This window comes from Cibotium barometz, chromosome 56, assembly GCF_041138505.1.
Source record: "Cibotium barometz isolate CiBa-2024 chromosome 56, ASM4113850v1, whole genome shotgun sequence".
Taxonomy (NCBI): Eukaryota; Viridiplantae; Streptophyta; class Polypodiopsida; order Cyatheales; family Cibotiaceae; genus Cibotium; species Cibotium barometz.
The window spans coordinates 18,289,550-18,311,102 of record NC_141101.1 but is presented as its reverse complement, the minus strand read 5'-3'; the positions used below and the strand labels follow the sequence as shown (position 1 = coordinate 18,311,102).

Here is a 21,553-nt window from a genome sequence, read left to right as displayed (position 1 = left end):
ACATGAGATCCCATAGAGACTGCATGGGTCATGGGTCTCCGAGATAAAGCATCTACTACTTTGTTATCCTTACCATGGGTATGCAATAACTAGTCCATCTTATGTGCTTTTTGGATATCTCGGGTTGAGACATTAAGTACCTAAGACTTCGATGGTCCATCTTGATAACAAACTCAACTCCCATAAGGTAGTGCTTCCAAATCTTCAATGCATAAATGATAGCCATCAATTCTTTCTCGTATGTAGGTGCGGTCTTTTCGGCTCCTTTAAATCTTCGACTCTCATAGGCCACAGCTTGGCCCTCGTGGTTCAAGAGTGCTCCAATGCAATCTCTTGAGCCATCAACACCGGTCCTTTGCTAACATAAAATTTTAATGCTTCAAAGGATTCTTTTTCAGCTTTGGCCCACCGAAATCCCACGGCTTGCCTTGTCAAATCATGTAATGGACTAGCTACCACTTCAAACCACTTGATAAACATTCTGTAGTAAGAGCATAAGCCAAGGAAACTTTAAAATGCATGCACACGAGTCAACTCTTGCCATTCCATAATAGCCTTGACCTTGTCCGGATCCATCCTGACCCCTTCCTTAGACACACTGTGGCCCAAATGGTGAATTTCTGGCAAAAAGAACTCTCTTCTTGCCGTTCGCATATATGTTGTGCGTCCGCAATTCCTGAAACACAATATCCAAGTGCTTTCGATGCTCTTCCTCATTCTTTAATGCACAATAATGTCATAGTTGTGCGTCCACAGTTTCTGAAACACAATATCCAAGTGCTTTCGATGCTCTTCTTATTCTTAGAATGCAGAATAATGTCAAAAAAAAAAGTAGCTGCAAACTTTCTCCTTGATCGAAATATTCTTTCCATCATTCGGTTGAAGGTAGCCAGGGCATTGGTAAGACCAAAAGGCATCACCAAATACTCAGAGTCCAAATGTGGTCCTGAATGCGGTCTTGTGAATGTCCTCTAGACAATCCTGACTTGATGGTAACCACTTTTCAAATCAATCCTGCTAAAATGGCGGCTCCATCCAATCTATCTAGGATGTCGACACTCCTAGGAATAGGAAACATGTTCTTGACAGTGATCTTGTTAAGTGCCCTGTAGTAATCAATACATATACGCCAAGAACCATCCTTTTTCTGAACCAATAAAACTGGAGAACAAAGGGTCACGAACCCTTCTCCAATAATTCATTCACTTGCTTCATAATCTCCTCCTGTTGTGCTTGACTCACACGATAAGGAGGTCGGTTAGGAGGTAAACTTCCTGGCATGATGTCAATATGATGATCTTCCAGTCTCTCTGGAGGTAACTCTCCTGGAAGAGTATGTGTAAAACAATCTTCATATTTCTTTAGAAAATCTTTCCTTTCATGATCAAAAATTGAGTGTGATTCAACACTCTCAAATTCCTTTGGATCTCTAACATATACCAAGTACAAAGAAATAGATTGCTTTATTGCTTTAGGAACATGTACATGACTGATGAGTGGAATAGAATTCCCCTCAACTCTTACATCAAAAGTTACATTCTTGCCTTTAAGAGGAAACCTAATCTTCTTTCCAGCCCAATCAATGGTTGGATCTATCTTCTTATGCCAAGGCATACCCAAAATTACATCACAATGTCCAATTTTACCAACAACAAAGTTCTCATGGTCCACATAATCCCCAAAAGCTTTCCCAAGATAGGGGTCACTTCTGCTAACATTCCCTCAAAAGCGGCACTTGCAAAAATAGGAGCTCCGAACCTATCTGGAGAGAGGTTCATAGCTTCAACCACTCGCGGATGGATATAACGGTGGGTAGCACCACTATCAAAATGGATAAGCACGGGTAGGTTAGCCACTTTGCCCCAAGCCTTGAAAAGTTGCCTTCTCTCTAATAGTGTATCATCCTGGTGTTGGCAATACATTGGTTTGGGGCGGCCTGGTTTCTTGGCTTGACTTGTCGGGATATTTTACAACCACGTGTCCCTTCTTCCCACATTGGAAACACTTTCCTTCCTTGACATACTCTTCAAGTCGCTTGCAGCAGCACTTCTTTCAGAAAAGTGGATATTTATTCCCAATCCTATCCTTCTTCTCTTCAAGCTCATTCTTTGATTGAGATCCTGCTTTGAACCTCTTCTTTTGGGATGGATCTCGATTGTCGTTCTTTGTTTTGCCCACACCATCCAAGGCATGTGCAAGGCCTCGGCTTGTAGGGCTTTGTCTTGTGCTTCCTTCGAGGTTTTTGGTCCAGCCATGTACACTACTTGGATAAGCTCAGGTTATAATCCATTCACAGACTTACGCAATTCCATTAGTGGTGGAATGGGAGTATAAGAAGTAAACTTTAATGAGACGGCTGAAAATTTATTAAGGTAAGTTTCCACATTCTCACCGACTTTTCGCTTACCTCATCCCATTCTTTCTGCACATCTACTTCAAAGTTTGCGGGTAGGAACTTCTTGTTAAACACGGTCTTGAAATCGAACCATGTCTTTGGCTTAGTCCCGTCTTGTACCACCTTTAGTTACCAATTCAAGGTGGCATCCTTCAAATGCATACGAACCATACGAAGATTGGACTTTTCGGAGAAATCCTCGTCTCCAAGAGCGGCATCAAACTGCTTGATAAAGGATGTAAACTTGCCTCGGCCTTCAAACAAAACCAAAGGGCGGTGCAAAAACAAACTTGCACACAAAACACTTCAACACCTTTGAAGACCTAGAAAAGAAAAATAAATAGGGGGAGCTAGAGTGCTCCTGCAAACAATATATGAACACCGATTGGCCCCAAAATGCAGTGGCGCCCCTTGCGGTATTTCTTTAATTGATTATAAGAGCTTTGATTATGATAAGGCTGGAAACTCAGCCGTCAAGTAGAACTCCTGAAGCCTACAAAGACCCTGCATCATGGCTTCTTGTCCACTCGGCATCCACAAACAAGTCCAGCTATTGTTCACATCAAAAGACTCCCACATATTCAATCCTGTATATAAAATCTTTCTCCCATGATCAGGGTTGCCACAACCATCCATAGCCTCTCACCCTATGAACAGCATCACACCCTGACACATCCAATGTTCCTACATCACAACAAAGGCTCCAAATTGTTTCCAAAAAGAGAACTCACATCACAACACAGCATACCATACAGTCGACACACCTGTACCAACCCTCTCCGCCTTCCAAGGGTACTATCCATCTCAGCCATGGATTCCCCGACCCCTGTCCAGTCAGCAGCAAGGCTATACAAAACATGTGTCAATCCCTGTATCAACTGCCTGCATGCGACCTATCTCCTAGAGAAGCCAAAAACATGTTTCCTCAAGACTCCTATGACATGTTTCCACGTGAAACCCTTAGGCCTGTTTCCCCTTGAAACCTTTGTCCTGTTTCCACACACAGAACCATACACAGCACCATTCAAAGACAGTGCCAACAACGGCATACATCCAATGACCTGTTTCCTCATGAAACATCTAGAAACATAGATATGACCACAACTATAGGTCCCTCTGTTCCTTTCAAGCGAGAAGAAAGCAATCTGCTCTATGAACATGCACCCATGTGAACTTGCATCTCTTCCATGCCAGGAAACACATCCAAGTGACCTATACTTGCAGCCAACCAAAACAGCCCATAAACAGTCCCTCGAATCGACTCTCCAACCTACCAAGCCCCTCCTCCCGAGAGAGAGAGAGAGAGAGAGAGAGAAATGAAATGAAATGATATATTAATGTCTCTAAGAGAGAAAGAGAGAAGCGCATGGGCAAGGCTACTGTCCAATCCAAAGCTCCCTGCTGTCCGGCCCTGCCAGTTCTCAAAGAGAGAGAAAGCGTGCTCAATCCAGCCCCGCCTCCTAGCAAGGGGGAGAGAGAGAGAGAGAGAGATGGCAGTTCAGCCCGCCGGTCTGTTGCATAAAAGAAAGGGCCCTGTGTGTGCTGCTACCCGACTTTTAGCAAGAGAGGGAGAGTGAAGCCCGTGGATGAACCTGTCGTCCAGCTGGACCAGCTGGACTCTAGGCTCCCTGCTCAGCTCTCCTTTTCCTGCAGCCCAGCCCGCCAGCCCCCTCATGAGAAAGAAGAAGAAGGCTTGTACCTGTAGCCGACAGCCACCTCATGAGAAAAACACTCACGCATGTAGTTGTAGCCGACCCTAGCAGGAGAGAGAGAGAGAGAGAGAGAGCCCCCATGTGTTGTTCTGCGCACCCCCCCTGCTTTTAACCAAGAAAGAAGCCTCTCTCTCTCTCTGCAGCCGCCAGCCCCTTCCTTTTAAAGGTTTTAAACCTTTGTCCCTTTCCCCCCCACATGGGGTTGCAAAAGGACTTTATTAAATGCCTAGAATCATCTTTGACCCCAATAGCTGAACCGATCTGTCCATGAAGTTATTGCCCTAAACTGGTGCCATTCACACTGTCCACCATGTTCCCGTGCACACTTGCATAATGTCAATAGAAAAACACTGGGTTGTGACAAAGGATAAGGTTTTTTGGGTGCCCCGCTTTCCATAAAAGGCATCGAACTTGACGCTCTGTTCTCCCGGCTTAAATTCCAATTTGCCGGTTGTTGAAGGCTCCTCTACCTTCTTTTCCCTTACTTGACCCGATGATGTTGCATCCAAGAGAATGGACCTAGGGATAGCCTCCCTGTCTCCTACACGAGAGGCGTAACGGGTAGCTCTAGATCTTTCTGCAATAGAGACTCCTTTGGCCCAAAGATAAGCTTTAGCAGCTTCAACTCTGCTTGATCCTTGATGAAAACTTCAAACATACGAGCCCTTCTATGGTTCTGTTCCTTCTTGGCTCTCCAAGCAAGGAAATTTGTCTTGGAGAAACTCTCCGAACGGCTGCAAATCTTGGTGCTCAACCTGACGACATGACCGTGGTCTCATGAGAAATGGATCATCAGCCTTGGTTCCCAATCTCGAGTCTTGGATCAGCCTCATAGTTGTTCCCTTCATTAGGCCCTTGGTCTCCCTCTACGCTTGGCATGGCTCTGCATGCCAAGAAAGATTTCCTCAAGAGAAATCCTTGTTCCGATACCACTGTAAGCCTAGCGGGGCGTGCCGTGAAAGATTCAACCGCGTAACCAAGAGATAAAGATGTAGAGAGAGGGGGAAGAGAGGAAAGGGATTAGGGAACTTGCATAGTACACCACACTGAGCGGGGAACAGGCCCCACCTCCTTTCAGGAATTTATTCAAGAACAATCCATGGGCTTTTCAAGCTAGGACCAATACAATCAGTGAATACAAAATCAAATATGTTGATGTAGAAATCTGGGTCGGAGTCGATGTCAAGGCACAAGATCTCTCATGCTGAGCACACCACGGGGATGACCCACAAGAGTCTCTCATCGGCCTAGTACCAATATCCAGAATCTGAATCAAATCCCAAGTCTAGATGATGTCCAATAATAAACTCAATGCCCAAGCTGAAGTAAAACCACAAAAAGCTCCTCGAAAAAGTGAACACCAAGATGAATCCACCGATCATAGTTGTCACGGTACGAAAATACGATATACGATACCGTACGGGAATATTCGGTACGATATGAAATTTTGGGATACGGTACGATAAAATACGGTTTTTTAAATTAAAGAACACCTACAAACATAGACATTTTCAATTTGGAAGGGTAGAGTCTAGAGAAGTTGTTTCAAACCAAAATATCATTAAAAACAACTAAACAAGTTTGAAGTGACAAACAAAAGTACATAAAGTATAGAGGTGCGATGCGATCATGCGCGCTAGGCGCGAGTACAAAAAGAGAGGCTAGAGCCAAGGCCCAAGGAGAGACTAGACAAAGGCATCACTATCAGAGCTCTCGCTGAAATCATCCTCATGAGAAGAGGACACATCAGTGGCCTCGCCGAAGTCGCCATCGCTAAGAAGGTTGCCCTCATCATCGAACTCGGGCTCTCTAAGCTCATGTGAGAAGCCAAAGGGAGCATCCTCATCTGCAAGAGCGAGTGTGGAGCTACCCGATCCACGCCGCACATAGGTATGCACTATGTCCCTGGGAGCACCACGAACCGTGCATCCACGGCTTCCTACTTGCACTCCTCTGCCACTACCTCCACACCCACGACGAGTGCGAGTAGGTCGTCGATCAAACGACTCGAGCTCTCGATAGATCTCTGCATAGATCCTCTCCTCCTCCTCATCCTGCACTTTGTTTACACTCTGAAGAGTGCCCCCTGTGAGCTTGAATGCATCCACATTCACCTACATTGTACAATGATCAAGTGAGGTCCATCCTTCACATGGGCCCACATTTGCAATGGCTTTCACCATTGACTTCCATTGATCTACCTTGAGCATATGGAATGAGAGATTGCACTCAATAATGGTGCGTGCAATCTCTATATCCGCTAGCCGTTGCCGTTCTCGGAGATGTGATAGAGAAGAAGAGAACCCCCCGGTGGCTTGGGCTAGAGTGGCTTGCCTCACGGGAGACTCAAGCCTTTGTCTCTTTGAGGAGGCGGAGGCGGAGGCGGAGGCGGAGGCGGCACCGATGGAGGTGGCACCGATGGAGGCGGCGGGGGAGGATGTATCACAAGGCGGGGAAATGACCTCATCATCCGCCCTTGAGCTTCTACCACTATCATAGTGAGCACCCAATCCACCCTTGATCTTGTTGAAGATCTCATCGCGGATATAGCAAGGGGGACTTCCTTGCATGGCGCAACTTGCCCCCCCACCTTTCCAACATGTTGGAGAAGCCTAGTAACTCCACTTGTGTATTGTCTGCCACAATACTTACAAGTCCACCTATATGACTTGGACTTTCCATCGGCTTTCTCTACATGGATAGCATGCACATTGAAGGCTTCATTCTTCTCCCTTGTCATTGTAATAGAGAGAGAGAAGTTAGAAGATTCAAGAGATGGATAGGCTTGAGAGAGAGGGAGAGAGAGAGAGAGAGAGAGAGAGGCTTGAGAAAATGAGAGTGAGGCTTGAGTCTTGACTCTTGAGAGAGAGAGAGCCCAAAGGCTTGAGAGAGAGAGAGGCTTGAGAGAGGGCCTATGGGGGGGAGAGTGGCTTGAAAGTTGAGAGTTGAGAGAGAGAGAGAGAGAGAGAGAGAGAGAGAGAGAGAGAGGGGGGCTTGATGGTCACTTGAGCAAGACTCAAGAGAGGGGGGGGCTTGATGGTCACAACTCACTAGAGTAATGAGAGGCTAGAGCTTTGAGAGAAGCTTAGGGGGTGGGCATTTTATAAGGGCATGTAGCATGTCCAATGGGCCAAGCAAACACATGGGCCACAAAGCATGCCCAAAACGGCCAGCAAACGGCTACAAAACGGCTATAACAACGGGCAAAAACGGCTACAAAACTGCGCAGTTGGCAGCGGCGCAACGGCTAAAAACAGGCAGAATCTGCATATCGTACCGTACGATATCGTACGGTATCGTACCGTACGAATCGTACGTACGAACTGGTTCGTACGCGTACGAGAAACAACCATGCCACCGATGGCAGTGGGGATCTTATACTGGGAGGCGGATATACGGGCTGCTTGCCAAGCTTCTACCGGTTGTCAAAAGTGGGCACTAGCGGCGTTGCTTGGTGGAGCAAGCCGCTGTAGGCAACACAGAGCAGCTGAGAAGGGCACACAGTGTTAGAAGTCATCTCTTGTCTATATAGTTACACCAAGGCCTCTGTTGTGGGTGTGCCCGCCCGGATTAGGTGTTTTCTCATTTTTCCCCACTCTCCATATTTTTTCCTATTTTTTACCCGATGTGGGAGGCTGGTTTTTGGCTCCTGGCTGATCCAGATGGTGGCCGAATGAGTCTTCTGCCTCCAGGTAGTTGTCTATTGCAGGCCGACGTGGTCTACCTGCTGGCCGACTCCACACGTGTGAGGGCTGGCCGACTGGAGCTGATGCTGGTCGTGGGACTTCGGCAGGCTGTCGGCTGTCCCTACTGCAGGCCGACTGCACTTATGGGACCATATAAAACATGGCCCCCCATTCATTGTATCATAGATTCGGGATTTTCTTGTGTATATAGAGCAAAGTTACACGCCTCTCTCTCTCTCTTTCTCCATTGCTGTATTTTTCTGCAGTGCACTTGCTCTTGTGTTCTCAGATTTTGTCATCATCTCTGCTGCATATTCTGACACACAGCCGGCATTGGGAAGCTAAGCAATGGTGGAGAGGCTCAGCAAACCGCAAAGAGAGGCGGCGCACTTGACTGAGTTGGGCGCAGGCCGGCAAAACAAGCAGGGGCACCAGCAGTCGGCGGGGGCTAGAGCAAACGGCCTGTCCGGCCGCGCAAGGAGAAGAGGCCGGTGGTGATGGGTGCGTAGCTCCACACTAGGTGGAAGGAGAGGGTGATGAAGATGAGGTTGATGGCAAGGGTCTTCTTGCTCTTGAAAGCCTCCACACGATTGATGCTCAACAAGGGTCTTCTTCTTTTGGTCCTAGAGGTGCTTTTTGGAAAAGCAACTTTCAACTTTTTGGTTAGGCTCAGTCTCCTCTTTCCAATGGTGCCCTTGGCTTGCGGTCAACTCAGTCTGACTTTTTTGCTTTTCCCTACCTTTTGACCAAAACTGGTGCTTTTCCTTGTGCCAACATAATAGTCCCTGTTCTCATGCTTTCATCACCATGTCCAGTGTCCGAGCATGTGTTTTATCATGTAAAGAGAGCTAGGAGGGCTAAATCGTTACACTTATTGTATTAGTATTTTAGGAGACATGACTAGATAGAGACTTAATACAGAAAGTAAAGACACTTGAGAGCAGAAAGCTGTGTTGTGTTGCATTGAGACACAAGGCCTTGTTAAATAGGGCCCGAATAGGTGCAACTCAAGCAGCACATCCCTTAGTGTAAGGGTGCGACTCTTGAATTTGAGGTGTGAACTATAAAAGTTTGATGGAAAGATCACACGTGTGTAGCGTGCTTTGATGGAATAGTCACCGTCAAAAGATATTAACAGGGGCAGCCGGGTTGTACGAGTCATCTGTAAAAGAGTCGACCATCAGTGTTGGTCAAGACCTGTATGCAAGGGCAGCCACCATCATGAGCAAAAGAAGGAAACCACCAGACTAAGGGTATCGCACTAGGTAGAAGGGGGGCTGTTGGTGCATCACAAACGTAAGCAAAAAGGGGAGGGCTGATGCACACAAGTGAAGAGGGTGACAGGGTCGTTTTTTGCACATGCAGGGGGGGGGGGGGGGGGGGGGGGGGGGTTCGTTTTTCTTCATAATGCTGGCCGTTTTTCATATAGAGTCGGGCTGGTCATTTTTTTTTGGGTTGTGTTGGCTGCCTACCTGGCTCTATGAAGGCCCATGTACAAGGCTAAGGTTGATAGTATTAATGTTTTTTTTTAAAGACATTTAGCTTATAAATGTTAAAAAGGCGTGGCTTTTGGTACTGAAGGGGGCCACCTCATCAATCGTGAGACGATTCAACATGTAGGAGGCCAGGAAGGGGTGAAGAGGGAGAGGCAACTAAGCCGTTGACAAGATAAAGAGTGCCCGGTAATCATCTACAGCCTTGCATTGTTTTTTTTTTTGTGTAGGAAAGGTTTCACTGCATAATTTGGGGGAAATAAAAAATCAGATAAAATTGGCAAAATTGATAAGAGGCATTCTCTCTCTCTCTTCCATACAACTCAGGCTATGGCTGATTTTAGTGTTGATTTACTGATTTAGGGTTTTTGATTTTTAGGGTTAGGGTTAGGGTTTTCTTGATATAGGTTGGAGCTTTGTTTGCTCTGATACCACTTGAGTGATCTCTGTAGAAGAGCATCTTTGGTGGGAGCTCCAAAGTTGTGATCCATGTGCAGTGGGTGTAGAGCACAATCCCTCGAGAGAGCAAGATGCTCTCGTCTCCATAGGGCCAAACCCTCCACTCTCCAGCTCCAGATAAGGGGGCATACTCCGGTGCCATAGAGATACACCACCACAGGTCAACATTGATGCTCTATACTCCATTTATGAGGAGGGTAACATAGAATGATCTCCGCCCATATCATTGCATATACATGACTCCTGTAGTATGCAGGTCCTGTTTCTTTTAGCAAACGATTTTTTTTCACTTTCATGTGTTTTTGACATCTGGTTTGCTTATGGATCAAATGTATCATTTTTGGTCTCTTAGACCCTTTGGGTCTTTCGTAGACATTCATATTCTCTCTCCCAACCCCTTGCTCCTTAAACAAGTAAAGCAATATCTAGTCATATGAAAGTTTAAACTTAGTTGAAGTGAAGCCATCTTTGATAAGATGGCACAGTAAGGCAGCATCTGATTCATAAGCTACCTTTGAGACACCAACAGGGCGAACTTCAACAGACTTTCCACCTTGCACAACATCAACAGCAGCATTTGAGATCGGACCAGTCCACAGGTGTTGCAGCATGTCCCTCGCTTGTACTCTACCAAACTCAATGTCTAGACATTCCATGGATTAAACCTCTTAGCTCATATACAGATCACAGACCAGTTATCAACAAAGTATAGAGGTTAAATCCAGTGCAATTGACAACCTGCTTTGGCAAATGTGCACACCTGCATATTTATAGTTCCAAAGCAAGGATGTTTCTCGAGCTTCCACGTAAGAGCGTGGTGTCCTTTCACGAAAATAGTCAAAAACAAGCTGTGAAAAAAGAATGTTAGAAGGGCAAAAAGTGAAAGCAAGCTCTAAGAAGCTGCAAAAAAATCATTGAATGGGAGCAAGAGGATGATGCTGGTTATATTATGTTATGTTTTTTGTTGGGTGGGAGGGGGGGTGGGGGTGGTTGGGTTGGGTTGGGTTGGGTTGTGAGAGGTGGTGTTTGCCAGGAGATTTGGCAAAAGGAGGCAGTGACAAACCTGCACACTGTCCATCCAATCCATGTTCAAATGCTCAGGCATAGTGGTTTTCCAATCACCACGCGTGTGTCGAAGAAACATTCCGTTTTCAGCAGCCAGCCACAAGTCAAACTTTTCAAACGCCTGCAACAACAAATTACATTTGTCAAATCATTGTAGGCATTAACTACACTTATTATAAAAGTCGGATTAAGGTTGGCTAAGCTTTGATACATCAGTCTCTTTTGGAGTGGCCCAAAACTGCTGCGTACAAATGATGTCCACCCCGAAACTCCAAGCGAAGCCTAAATTACATTCAACTTGTGACAGGAAAAAAGTTGTTAATCAAAAGTGCCCCTAATTGATCCATGCAATTGGGCAAAAGCCCATGTGGGCAGGCTTATATCCCAATTATTGTGTCACTCATAATATTTGAGCTCTCTTTCCTCCAGCAGTGGAGGAAAAGTATCCCCTTCCTGTTTGTCTCATACAGCCTGAGGTCTCCTCCGACAATCCAAGCATCTGCTTGGGGCTAAAATGCACCTCTGGCTCCAAAAGGTCAAACGCATATGGCATGGGGTGTAAACACCAGGCTTTGCTCCCCTTGATCCAAGGAACTCAAAGAATATAATCTCCCGAGACATGATCCCCTGCTCATCCCTTTAAGCATGAACTGAACAGATCCTTGTCGAGGAATTGAAGTACTCTGAACTAAGAATGACCACTCACCTCATCAAGAACACTCCTTTCGCTGCCACTCAAGATTACTATGGTCGTCTTTGGATCCTTGCATAGAACCTTAAACACATCCTGCAGGTGAGGGTGCAATCGTAGCTTCATATCTCTGATCTGTTCTGGGCCTCTCCTTCCAGGTCCATCTACTTGGGTAGTCATCGTAGCATTGAATCCCTGAAATGCACAGCTTCATATGTCAGTAACACACTCACAGGCAGCAAGCACATGCTTGCGCTAAACTTGTAAGCGCTTCACACTACATCAGGTCATTTGGATATCGATGGAATTTTTTAGCGTCTCAATTTTGATATAAGATGATCAGATGTCACCCACTTGCGCATTTGAACACTGTCCACCAGCGCTGGCGCTTTTGAATAGCTGGTGCCAGCACCCATCAAAAAGGGGCAGCCACCAGCAGGCATGAGGCAGTCGGGCGACAAGGACACATTATCTATGTATGACAAAATAAGATAAAAAAGAAGCCACAAGATCATAAAACTAACATGAGACTGACCAGGATAAGCAAACGGTTTCTTGCTTGTTGATATTTTGTGACCGCTTCTTCCACAGGTAAGTTAGGAGGAATATGCAAAGTTCGCAACTCCGCCTCTACAATTGTATCGTTCAACTCACTGCTACCAAATTATGATAGGTAGACGACATGTGACACTTCTCATATATGAAACTGTTCTAGCAAGAAAAATCGAATCTATGCAACCAACATGGACCTTTAGAAGCTGCTTACCTTACAAATGTGTCTGCCCAAACCTGGGCAGTATGCATGGTCACATGCTCGAAGTTGTGGCGATGGCACTCCTCTCTATCAATTTCCGACATTTCTAGAGCGTCCTTTATTGCAACAGCAACATCGCTTATGTTCCAAGGGTTTACAAGTATAGCACCAGCACCTAGTGATTGGGCTGCACCAGCTAGCTGAAAGATACGAAAATGCACAAAGTCGTATGAGTGCAACTGTGAGCCTACGTTACCCCAAAAGTACCAGACATGCTATTGAACTCACCCCAGCAGTCTGACAAGCCTATATTGTAGTAAACAAAATACTTAATGAAAACCCTTTCATATTCACCTCACTCAAGATGAGGACACCTTTTTTCATGTTTTGGCAGGCCACAAATTCATAGCTCACAAGGTTCATACCATCCCGTAAAGATGTAACAAGGGCCACATCTGCCAAACACCCAAAAATGACAATTGGAGCATAAGATTATTACAATTTTCTAAATGAAGAGACCAAACTCAAGTAAAGCACCCAACAGGTCATGAACGTCACCACCGGTAGGGCGCCCGTCTTCAGTGCACCCAACAGACCATGAAGGTTACGTCAACAGGTTGCCAAGCTCAACGTGCATATCAACAGCTAATTGGCTGTTTAACCATGGGCACACAGGATTGCTGAACCTTAATGGTCTTTAAGTTGTCCCAGTGAGTTGATCATCTCTCACAAATTAAGCTTAATGTAACTTTACAACAAGAAAACCACAAGCAGCACATGTATGGTTGAAAGGTGACAACAAGAAATGGAAAAATAGAGTTTTGGTTAGAACCTGTGACCGCGTAGAGAGCACACAACCTGTGAAAATCAAGCGACCGATCCTGCAAGGCCACATGACAACGAAAGTTGTAAGCAGTGCAGCTCAGCACCACAACAAATTCTTACTATGGGATCAAAGTGCTTACAAGCATAATATTCATCATTAAGATCCTTTCTCTTGCACGTACAAAATTGATAATAAGGGAAAGATCCCCAAAGGCAACAATAACTGTTCTGGACAATTTTTTTGGCACTATGTTGTCAAGAATAGACATTTGTGACCAATCTCTGTGAATTCATCAAAAGCTGCTATGCACGAGAAGCCAGAGAAAGTATGTGATAATCCTGGGCAACACTGTGGTGGCTTTGTTCAGTCATATGCAAGGATGCCATATGATAAAGGTGTCACACATTTCCTGGTCTCCGTTTGCTTCCCCGGACTCCCCAAGGACAGGACTATCATGCTCTCCTCCTGGTGATAGGGTGCTCCCTGGGCCAGGTTCTAGAGTCCCCCCTACAACAGCAAATGCCGTTGCTAGGGCTACTAGGCTCCCGTCCATATGAGTTCTCGTCGCCTCCCCGAATCAGCTCGACAGCTCCCACTTCCTCCAGCAAAAAGAGTTTCTCTGGACTTCCTGAGCAACGTTTTGTTTGTCGGCCACACCATACGGGACCTGGACAGTAGAGACCTTGGTGCCTAGCCTACTCATGGTGCCGCCAAACAGCCTATCCATGCAAGAAATCCCCCCCATTTCCCCACCCACACCCCCCCCCCCCACCCCCAAACCCAAAAAAAAAAAAAAAAAAAAAAAAACAACAACAACAACAACAACCCGCAGCCTCCCCATCAACATCACCACCGACAAGCGGAGAGCCCCATCAGGCCCCAGAGAAGCCTAACGGGAAGCAGTGGCAAACCCTTCACAAACACCATCACTGCAGTCACTGACAGCCCTATGGATACGACACCCAAGGTAACGATTCTGATGGCGAACCGTTATGAGCATTAGGGCATCCGATCTTCCACAATAGGCACACGCCACCATAGTATCCAAGCATTTCATGCAACGCATTTCAAATCAGACATTTCAAAAATGCTCATGCAAATATGCCTTTAAAAATGCCATTTTCAAATGCTAATAATTATTGGTGCAGGTTCACACTCACTTCTAAGTGACCGGACAACTTATAAGTGAGTACACATTGAGCAGGACTTATTTAATACACATGGCGGCCAAAAGATGGGCACTGGACATTATTTGGGCCTTCTTCAAGTAGGTGCCTCATTTTGGACCTAAAAAGCACATGAGTGAGCTATTTCCGGCGGGGAGCCTCTATTATTGAGAAAAACTCCAAATTGGGGGGGGGGGGGGGGCACGCATGCTTTTCAGTGGTGCATGAGGGCTGGTCGGCTGGTTTTCAGCCTGTTGGCAAGCTTCTATAGCCATCCATCGCGACTGAAGTTCATCGGGTGCATGGGAGAAGCTAGTCCACTCTTTGTGTGTGTCTTCTACTACTAGCCGGCTGGTTCTACAGCTTGAGCAGAAGCTGGACAAGGGATTAAAAATAGATAGGAGAAGCTGGTTGTGACGATCTGGACAAATTTCCTTCCGACCTGGAGCTTGCAGGTTTGTGTGCTGCTGCTGGTCGCATCTTTATGTGGCTGCTTAGGGCTGGTTGACTGTTGTAAACAGCCTCCCATGGCTGGTCGACTTGCCCTGTGAGCCAGACATGAGGAAAGTGAAGACACAAGGTTGTTCCGGGCTGATGCAGGTGTGCTATGGGCTGTCCATAGTTGTCCTGCATGTGCTTGATGCCAGAAGTGCCTTTAATGCTGAGGATTTTCAGCGAAACACTTCATATGTATTTGTTTTGCTTTCATATTGTATTGGAAGAGAGAGGTGCTAGCCAGTGGAGAACCCCTCGGCACCCGTAAAGTTGTATTTGGAAGCAGACTCCTTTTTGGTAATCTAACCATAAAGGGGGGGGGTTAGCCCATCTTTTGGCCCCTAGTGTGGTGTACTGTGCAGATTTGTCATCTCTTTTTGTCTAGCATGTTTATATGTATTTTCAGTTTTCATGATTGATAAGATTTTCCGTGTCCAGTTGCCCTTCTGTTTACACACCCCCCCACCCCCCCCCGCCCCCCACCAAGTAGGAGTATTTGCTTGTATTGCTTTGGAGAACTTGCACAATGATGTGAATGATGACTGTGCACTGCCAAACACACAGACACGGATGACCAAATGTTGGTTGAACCATATGCTGACCCAATAGCATGGTAGAAGACTCTATGAAGCCACGTATGCAATCTGTTGAGGATATAAACATATGCTGGATGAAGATGAGAGGATCTTCTATGCTGCCTAGAAAATAAAGCACAACGTGCTTGAAGGATGGATTGTATGCTCTAGAAAACCCTAAGGCTTTTTTTTTTCAGAAAGAGACTTCTATTAAGTATGAGAAAAACATACAACAATCACAGCTATAAGCCGGAAGAGAATAGAATCACCCCAATATGTAAGGTGATTTCAACCACTGAGGAGCATCATGATGCCATGTAAGACCTGTGGTACTAGAGGAAAAGAAAAAACCCTAAGGCTTTTAGGCGCACATGTTCACCAAGATGCTTGATGAACTCTTGAGGAATGAGATGATTATTGAGGGGGTTGAAGGCTGGCTTATATATGGGTGAATATGTCCAAGTCGGCTAGTTCTAGAGGATAAATCCCCTTTAAATAGCCAATATATACGAAAAGCGGCCTGTTAGATTATGCGAGTGTCGTGTGGCTTGGGTCCACAGTATCCCCAAACTTCTATTACCACTTGCTTTGGTGAACCCCCATTATCTCAAGAGTAGCCATGTCAACAGGTGAGGCGATAGCTACCAGCAGTTATGTCGTGTGATTTTAAGCGATCATTGAGTTCCTCCATCCCAGCAAACCAGTTGGAGAAGGCTCTTAATCACCGGAAGTGCTCGGGCGAGGATGGGCTTCCGGTCTCCCTCTTTCAGCAAGATTGGGATCTCATGAGGGCGACCTTCAATAAGATCATACAAACCTGTACCCTCCCTATGAGAGACTCCTCCCAAGGATCACATAATACACAGGCATGAACAAGATTAGAGAAACCAAATAAAGGGGTGAGCTTGACCTCCCCCCGAGTTAGGGGCTCACCCAAGGGACTAATCCAGTAGGGTTAGGGAAGCCCTCGGATTAGGGAAAGTAGGCGGATTCAAATGACTAGGGTTCAGATTTAATAAAGCCAAGGGTCAGTGGTAGGTACATAACATTTCTGGAGCAACTAGTGGAGGGCCTCATTCATTTGATCCCCAAAGAGGGAAACAACAAGCTTGAGGTATGACAATGGAGCCCTATCACCCTCCTCAGCACGGACTACAAACTCCTCCCTAAGGTGATCAACCTCCACCTTCAGCCTCCCCTTCTAGATCTCATCCATGGCACTCAAACAGGCTTCATCCATGATAGGAGCATCCTGGATAATAACCTCACCTTTTAGGGGCGACCACCTCGCCATGGCAGTTCTCCTTCTGGACTTTGAGAACGCCTATGACCGGGTTGACTGGAGCTTTGTGGTGGGCACCACGTTCCGGATGGAATTTTTGGCCTCATGGGACCCCTCTACTCTTCGGTGCACAACAAAGTCATCATTCAGCATGCTCGCGAGGAGCATTTTTCAATCTCCCGCTCGGTGTGCCAAGGCTGCTCCCTGGCTCCATTTCTCCTCTTCACCACAGAGGCAATGAGCAGCTTCCTGTGAGCAAAGCGCACCGGTCTTAAGGACCTCGGCTTCTTCATCCACACCTTGGAGGAGCTCTTGGATGTGAAGTTTGTGGATGATGATACTACAGCCTATCAGGCCCCCTCAAACGGGAATCTATAGTACTTTGCAGAGGCTATTGAGATGTTCTACTTCGCTTCTAGTGCCTAGATCAACTAGCACAAGTGGTGCAGATTTGGGGTGGGACCCCCCTACTTGGCATCCAATTGACGTTTTTCTGTAAACACCTAGAGGCACAGCATTGTGCTACCCTGGATGCCAGCTGGGCATCAACATCACCTCCCACACCCCTTAGCACTTGAAAAATATATTGTCCACCTATGGGAATAAAGAACCTCCCCTTGGGAATTAGAACAGTCAAAATTCATTGAAAACCTGTGTTCATTTCATTTCAAAAGTTTTGTACAAGTTACAAGCCTACAAGAACTTATGGAGGCACCCTTCTAGCACATTTTGGTCCACATTGTACAACTTCTATTGCATGATTTTCTTGTGTTCAGTCTTGTCTCCGGCCCCTATTCCTATGGCCAGTGCTCAGTGCATGTTACCTTAGTGGAGCTTCTCCAAGCCAAGATTGACTGAGTGAGGTCTAAGGTGCATTGCTTTCTTGATATAGCATGAAGTAACATTAGGAAACCTTGTTAGGTTCCAAGGGAAAGCCATTGTAGCATGCAATAGTAAAATCGTCTTATGGAAGGTGCTTTAAGAAATAAAATCTCTAACTTGGGTTGAAATTCACACAATAAAAGGCTGAGGTATGGGTTTCATTGAAGTTTTCTCATTATAAAATTTATGTTGGTTATATAAAAATGTAAAAGTCCAAGTAGATCGTATGGCTACATTGCTTCCTCCCCCACCCCTTTCTCCTTCTTCCCCACCTCCTTTGCCTTTGTGCATAGGTGGGTAAGTGTGATAGTGATTAAACAAAGAACACAAGAAATGCACCATTCACAGCACATCAAAACCAACATGAACAATGATAAAAACAGGCCATTGTAATTATGCAAGTAAGGCGAAAGGCATTTGATACTTACAAGATGATGGATAGGCACAGTTGTTAAAGTTCCAAAACGGCCATTGATTCTCCCCACAATCTCATGGACTTGACTTGTGAGGCGTTGATCTGTACTCAGTCATATGAAATAAAACAATCAATTTAACTGAGCCTCTTCTTAATCAACTAGCCAATGCTGGTAATCATAGCCCTGTTATATATAATGCTTTCCAAATTAAACTTTAATCAACAAGTAAAACCATGAATAAAACACATGCATCAAAGAAATGCATGGACTAGTGCAAGGGCTGGCCTGGCAACAGGTTTGGAAGGGGCAGCAGCAGCAGCAGTACTATGGCAGTATTGGGCTGCTCAAGGCTGGCTGGCTGGCTGCTGCTGGTGGTCAGCCACTGGTGAATATAACCATCCCTGTACAGGGATGACCAGGCTAGTTGGCCACCTCCAAGGAACCACCGATCTTCAAAAAAGACCCCACCCCCTCTCCATCTTCCACCATGCATATAGTGCAGCCCAGCCTGCTTCCTCCTTTGCTAGCTGCTGTTGTCTTCAATCAATATTCGAAGAAGATCTCAGTCCAGAAACAATCTGTTCTCCAATTTTGAAAATAAGGGAAACCTCAATGGAAAATTACTGACTCTGGAAGTTAAAAGTGTTGGAAGAGTGAGAAACCTTCACCTGCAGCTACAAGCACATACATGGTCATACAACAAAACCAAGAGAGAGAGAGGTTGGCGGTGGAAGCTCTCACATCGAGTCGTGAGAGAGAATCTCATAGCAACAAAAGTAAAAAGGTGCCCACCTACATCTAAGGACCAAGGAGTCCAAGTATAATGTGCCATGTGTCACCCATAAAGCATACAAGTGGCTCTAAGGTATAGAAACCCCAAATAAACTAAGTGCCTAGTGCCTAGCACCACTAATAAACCTATAACTCCTACATTCATATCCACTACTAATGTGTGTATCTCCTACAAATCCCCCTCTAGTGGAAATGTACATGTACAAAGTAGATCAATCCCCAAATGGAATCAAACCCAAAGCTTTGCGGAAAGCTTCGAACGTCTCTCGAGGAAGCGCCTTGGTGAAGAGATCTACCATGTTGTCCTCTAATGGAAAATAGATGAGGCTAATGTCACCTTCATGAAAATGCTAGTTTACCTTGATGTGCTTGGTCCGTGCATGAAAAACCGGATTTCTCAATAGCCATAGCATTCTGACTGTCTACAAGAAGGGGAGTATCACACTATTGATGGCATGCATGGAGGTCATCAAGTAACCTCATGCACTCAACCGTGGCTGTGAAGACTGCTGTGTACTCAGGATCACATGAAGAAGTCGCCACTACAGGTTGCATTTTGCTAAACTATGATATGGAAGAATTCCTCAACAAAAAGCGAAAGCCACTAGTCGACTATCGTGTATTGTAGTCACCAACCCAGTCTAAATCACTATAAGCGCATAGCTGAAAGTCAAACAACACATAAGTTTATGTCCTCTCGAGATACGCTTGACATCCTGCCAATGTTTTAACTTTTGTCCCTGGGCTATGCATGAACTTACTCAACAGGGAAACACCATAAGCTATGACTGGCCGTGTCGAACACAAGTATATAAGGCATCCCACATCCTGGCTATACATGGTAGCATCAAAAGGCTCACCTGCATCAAAGCTACCGAGCTTTACACTTGTCTCAACCAGTGCATAGTGGTTGCGTACTTTAGGTACGGTGCGGCACGGTACGGTATGCATACGAGTACGTAAAGTACACATCGGCATAAGTACTTCAAGTACATTCACTTTTTTAAAATAATGTATATATAATAAAATATATATATATATATATATATATATATATATATATATATATATATATATATATATATATTGTAAACCATTCATAATTTAGCGACACTAGTATACAAAATTGCGCAAAAAACAATTGAAATTCAAACAGCTATACTCTATAAATGTCAAATGAGCAACGAGCATACAACATGAAGTTCTGTTGAATCTAAAATCCTAGTGTAAACGCCAATAGCCATATGGCCGGCACAAAATAATATGACATCATACACGTTTAATCATAAATCATGAAAGTACAAGGCTAGCCACTAGCAACTACAAGCTGAATATGTGACTAGTCAGTGGTCACTACTAAAATAAACTACTCACCACCAGGCCACTGGCTAATAAATCAAGTCATAAGTCACCACTCACTCATCATCATCCAAGCATGAAGATGAGGATGATGAGTAGTCTCCATCTATGAGGAAATTCCCATCAAAATCATATAGCGGCTCTCGCTCCACCACATCACCTAGTACATTAGTACCCGATATCTCCTCAACAATGGTAGAGGGTCCGGGTCTCTCCTCTAGAAGAGTCTGCATTTGGTGCTCTGGATTTCCTCTACCGCTCGCTTTGGCGGCTCTCCCTCTCGAGTGTGCACGACAAGTATACATCCTGGTGTCTTTAAAGGTGAAAGGACTACTCTACTCAGCTGAAGAAGTGAGGGAAGTGGTCATGAGAGCTCGAGACTGGGCTCGAGTGACTCGTCTATCAATGCTCTCAAGCTCTTTCTGAAGTTGTCTGTATATCTCCTCCAGCTCATCACGTACTAATTGTAACACTCAAGCTCCTCAACATCAACCTACATGCCATGTATTCACTAGTAGTTATTAATGACTAGTCACTTTGAAATCATGGTACCGATACAGTGCGTATTGAGAGTACCAAATGGATGAGTATGAGTACGGAATGCAACTATGAACCGGTGTGGCTATAGGTTTGCAATCCTCCCTGCAAAACCCTCGAATATACTTTGATTGAGACATAACAATGCCACCATCCTTTCGCATGAACTAGATGTCCAAATAGAAATGTAAATGACCAACATCTGACATTTCAAATGTCTTCTGTAATGTAGCTTTAAAAGCTGTAGTTTTCAACTCACTATTCCCTATCAAGATCATGTCATCCACATACAGGATGACTATTACAATGTATAAACCATCTCTCTACACATATAGAGTACTCTCAGTAGGACTATTCTGGAGTCTCTTGCTAGCATAATGTGCATGAATCTTCTCATACCAAGCTCAAGGAGCTTGTTTGAGACCATAGAGTGCCTTTTTTAAGAGACACCTTGCTTTCATGTCCTGCAACCACAAAGCCTAGAGGTCGTTGTACATACACTTCTTCCCCTTCTTCCCTAAGATCCCCATTCAAAAATGTTGTCTTTATATCCAACTGATGCATACTCCAACCATGGTCAGCTGCTGCCAATGCAGTGATTGTGCGAATGGATGTCATTTTTGAAGTAGGGGAAAAGGTTACATCATAGTCTATCCCCTTCTCTTTGGAATAGCCTTTAGCAACTAGCCTTGCCTTGTACCTGTCAATGGATACATCTTGCTTCCATTCGATTTTGTACACCCACTTCATACCAATCACATTCTTGCATGGAGGCAAGTCTACTAGTTCCAGAAAGGCCCCGTTTGAGATTGTTTATGGCAAAGTAATATTGCCGCCCGTCCTACGCACTAAGGATGAGATCTTTGCAGCTGATGAGTATGTCAGATATCTTGATGTTGGCTTTGCACAAGTGCGGACAGTTATTGCTCGTTCATAGGATAAGCATAAGAAGGCTTCCGACAAGCATA

General features: G+C 45.2%; 1 protein-coding gene across 1 annotated transcript in view; it reads right to left on the bottom strand.

Annotated features, from left to right (window-relative positions):
- LOC147606977 (alpha,alpha-trehalose-phosphate synthase [UDP-forming] 1-like) overlaps positions 1-21,553 on the bottom strand; it is a 119,402-nt gene that overhangs the window by 12,553 nt on the left and 85,296 nt on the right. The window contains exons 7-15 of the mRNA XM_086791507.1: positions 17,910-17,998; positions 13,088-13,136; positions 12,610-12,710; positions 12,268-12,455; positions 12,037-12,154; positions 11,517-11,696; positions 10,809-10,931; positions 10,506-10,593; positions 10,258-10,388 (exon numbers count right to left, since the gene is read on the bottom strand). Coding sequence (XP_086647633.1) covers positions 10,258-10,388; positions 10,506-10,593; positions 10,809-10,931; positions 11,517-11,696; positions 12,037-12,154; positions 12,268-12,455; positions 12,610-12,710; positions 13,088-13,136; positions 17,910-17,998 — 1,067 coding nt within the window. The remainder of the gene's footprint in view (positions 1-10,257; positions 10,389-10,505; positions 10,594-10,808; positions 10,932-11,516; positions 11,697-12,036; positions 12,155-12,267; positions 12,456-12,609; positions 12,711-13,087; positions 13,137-17,909; positions 17,999-21,553) is intronic.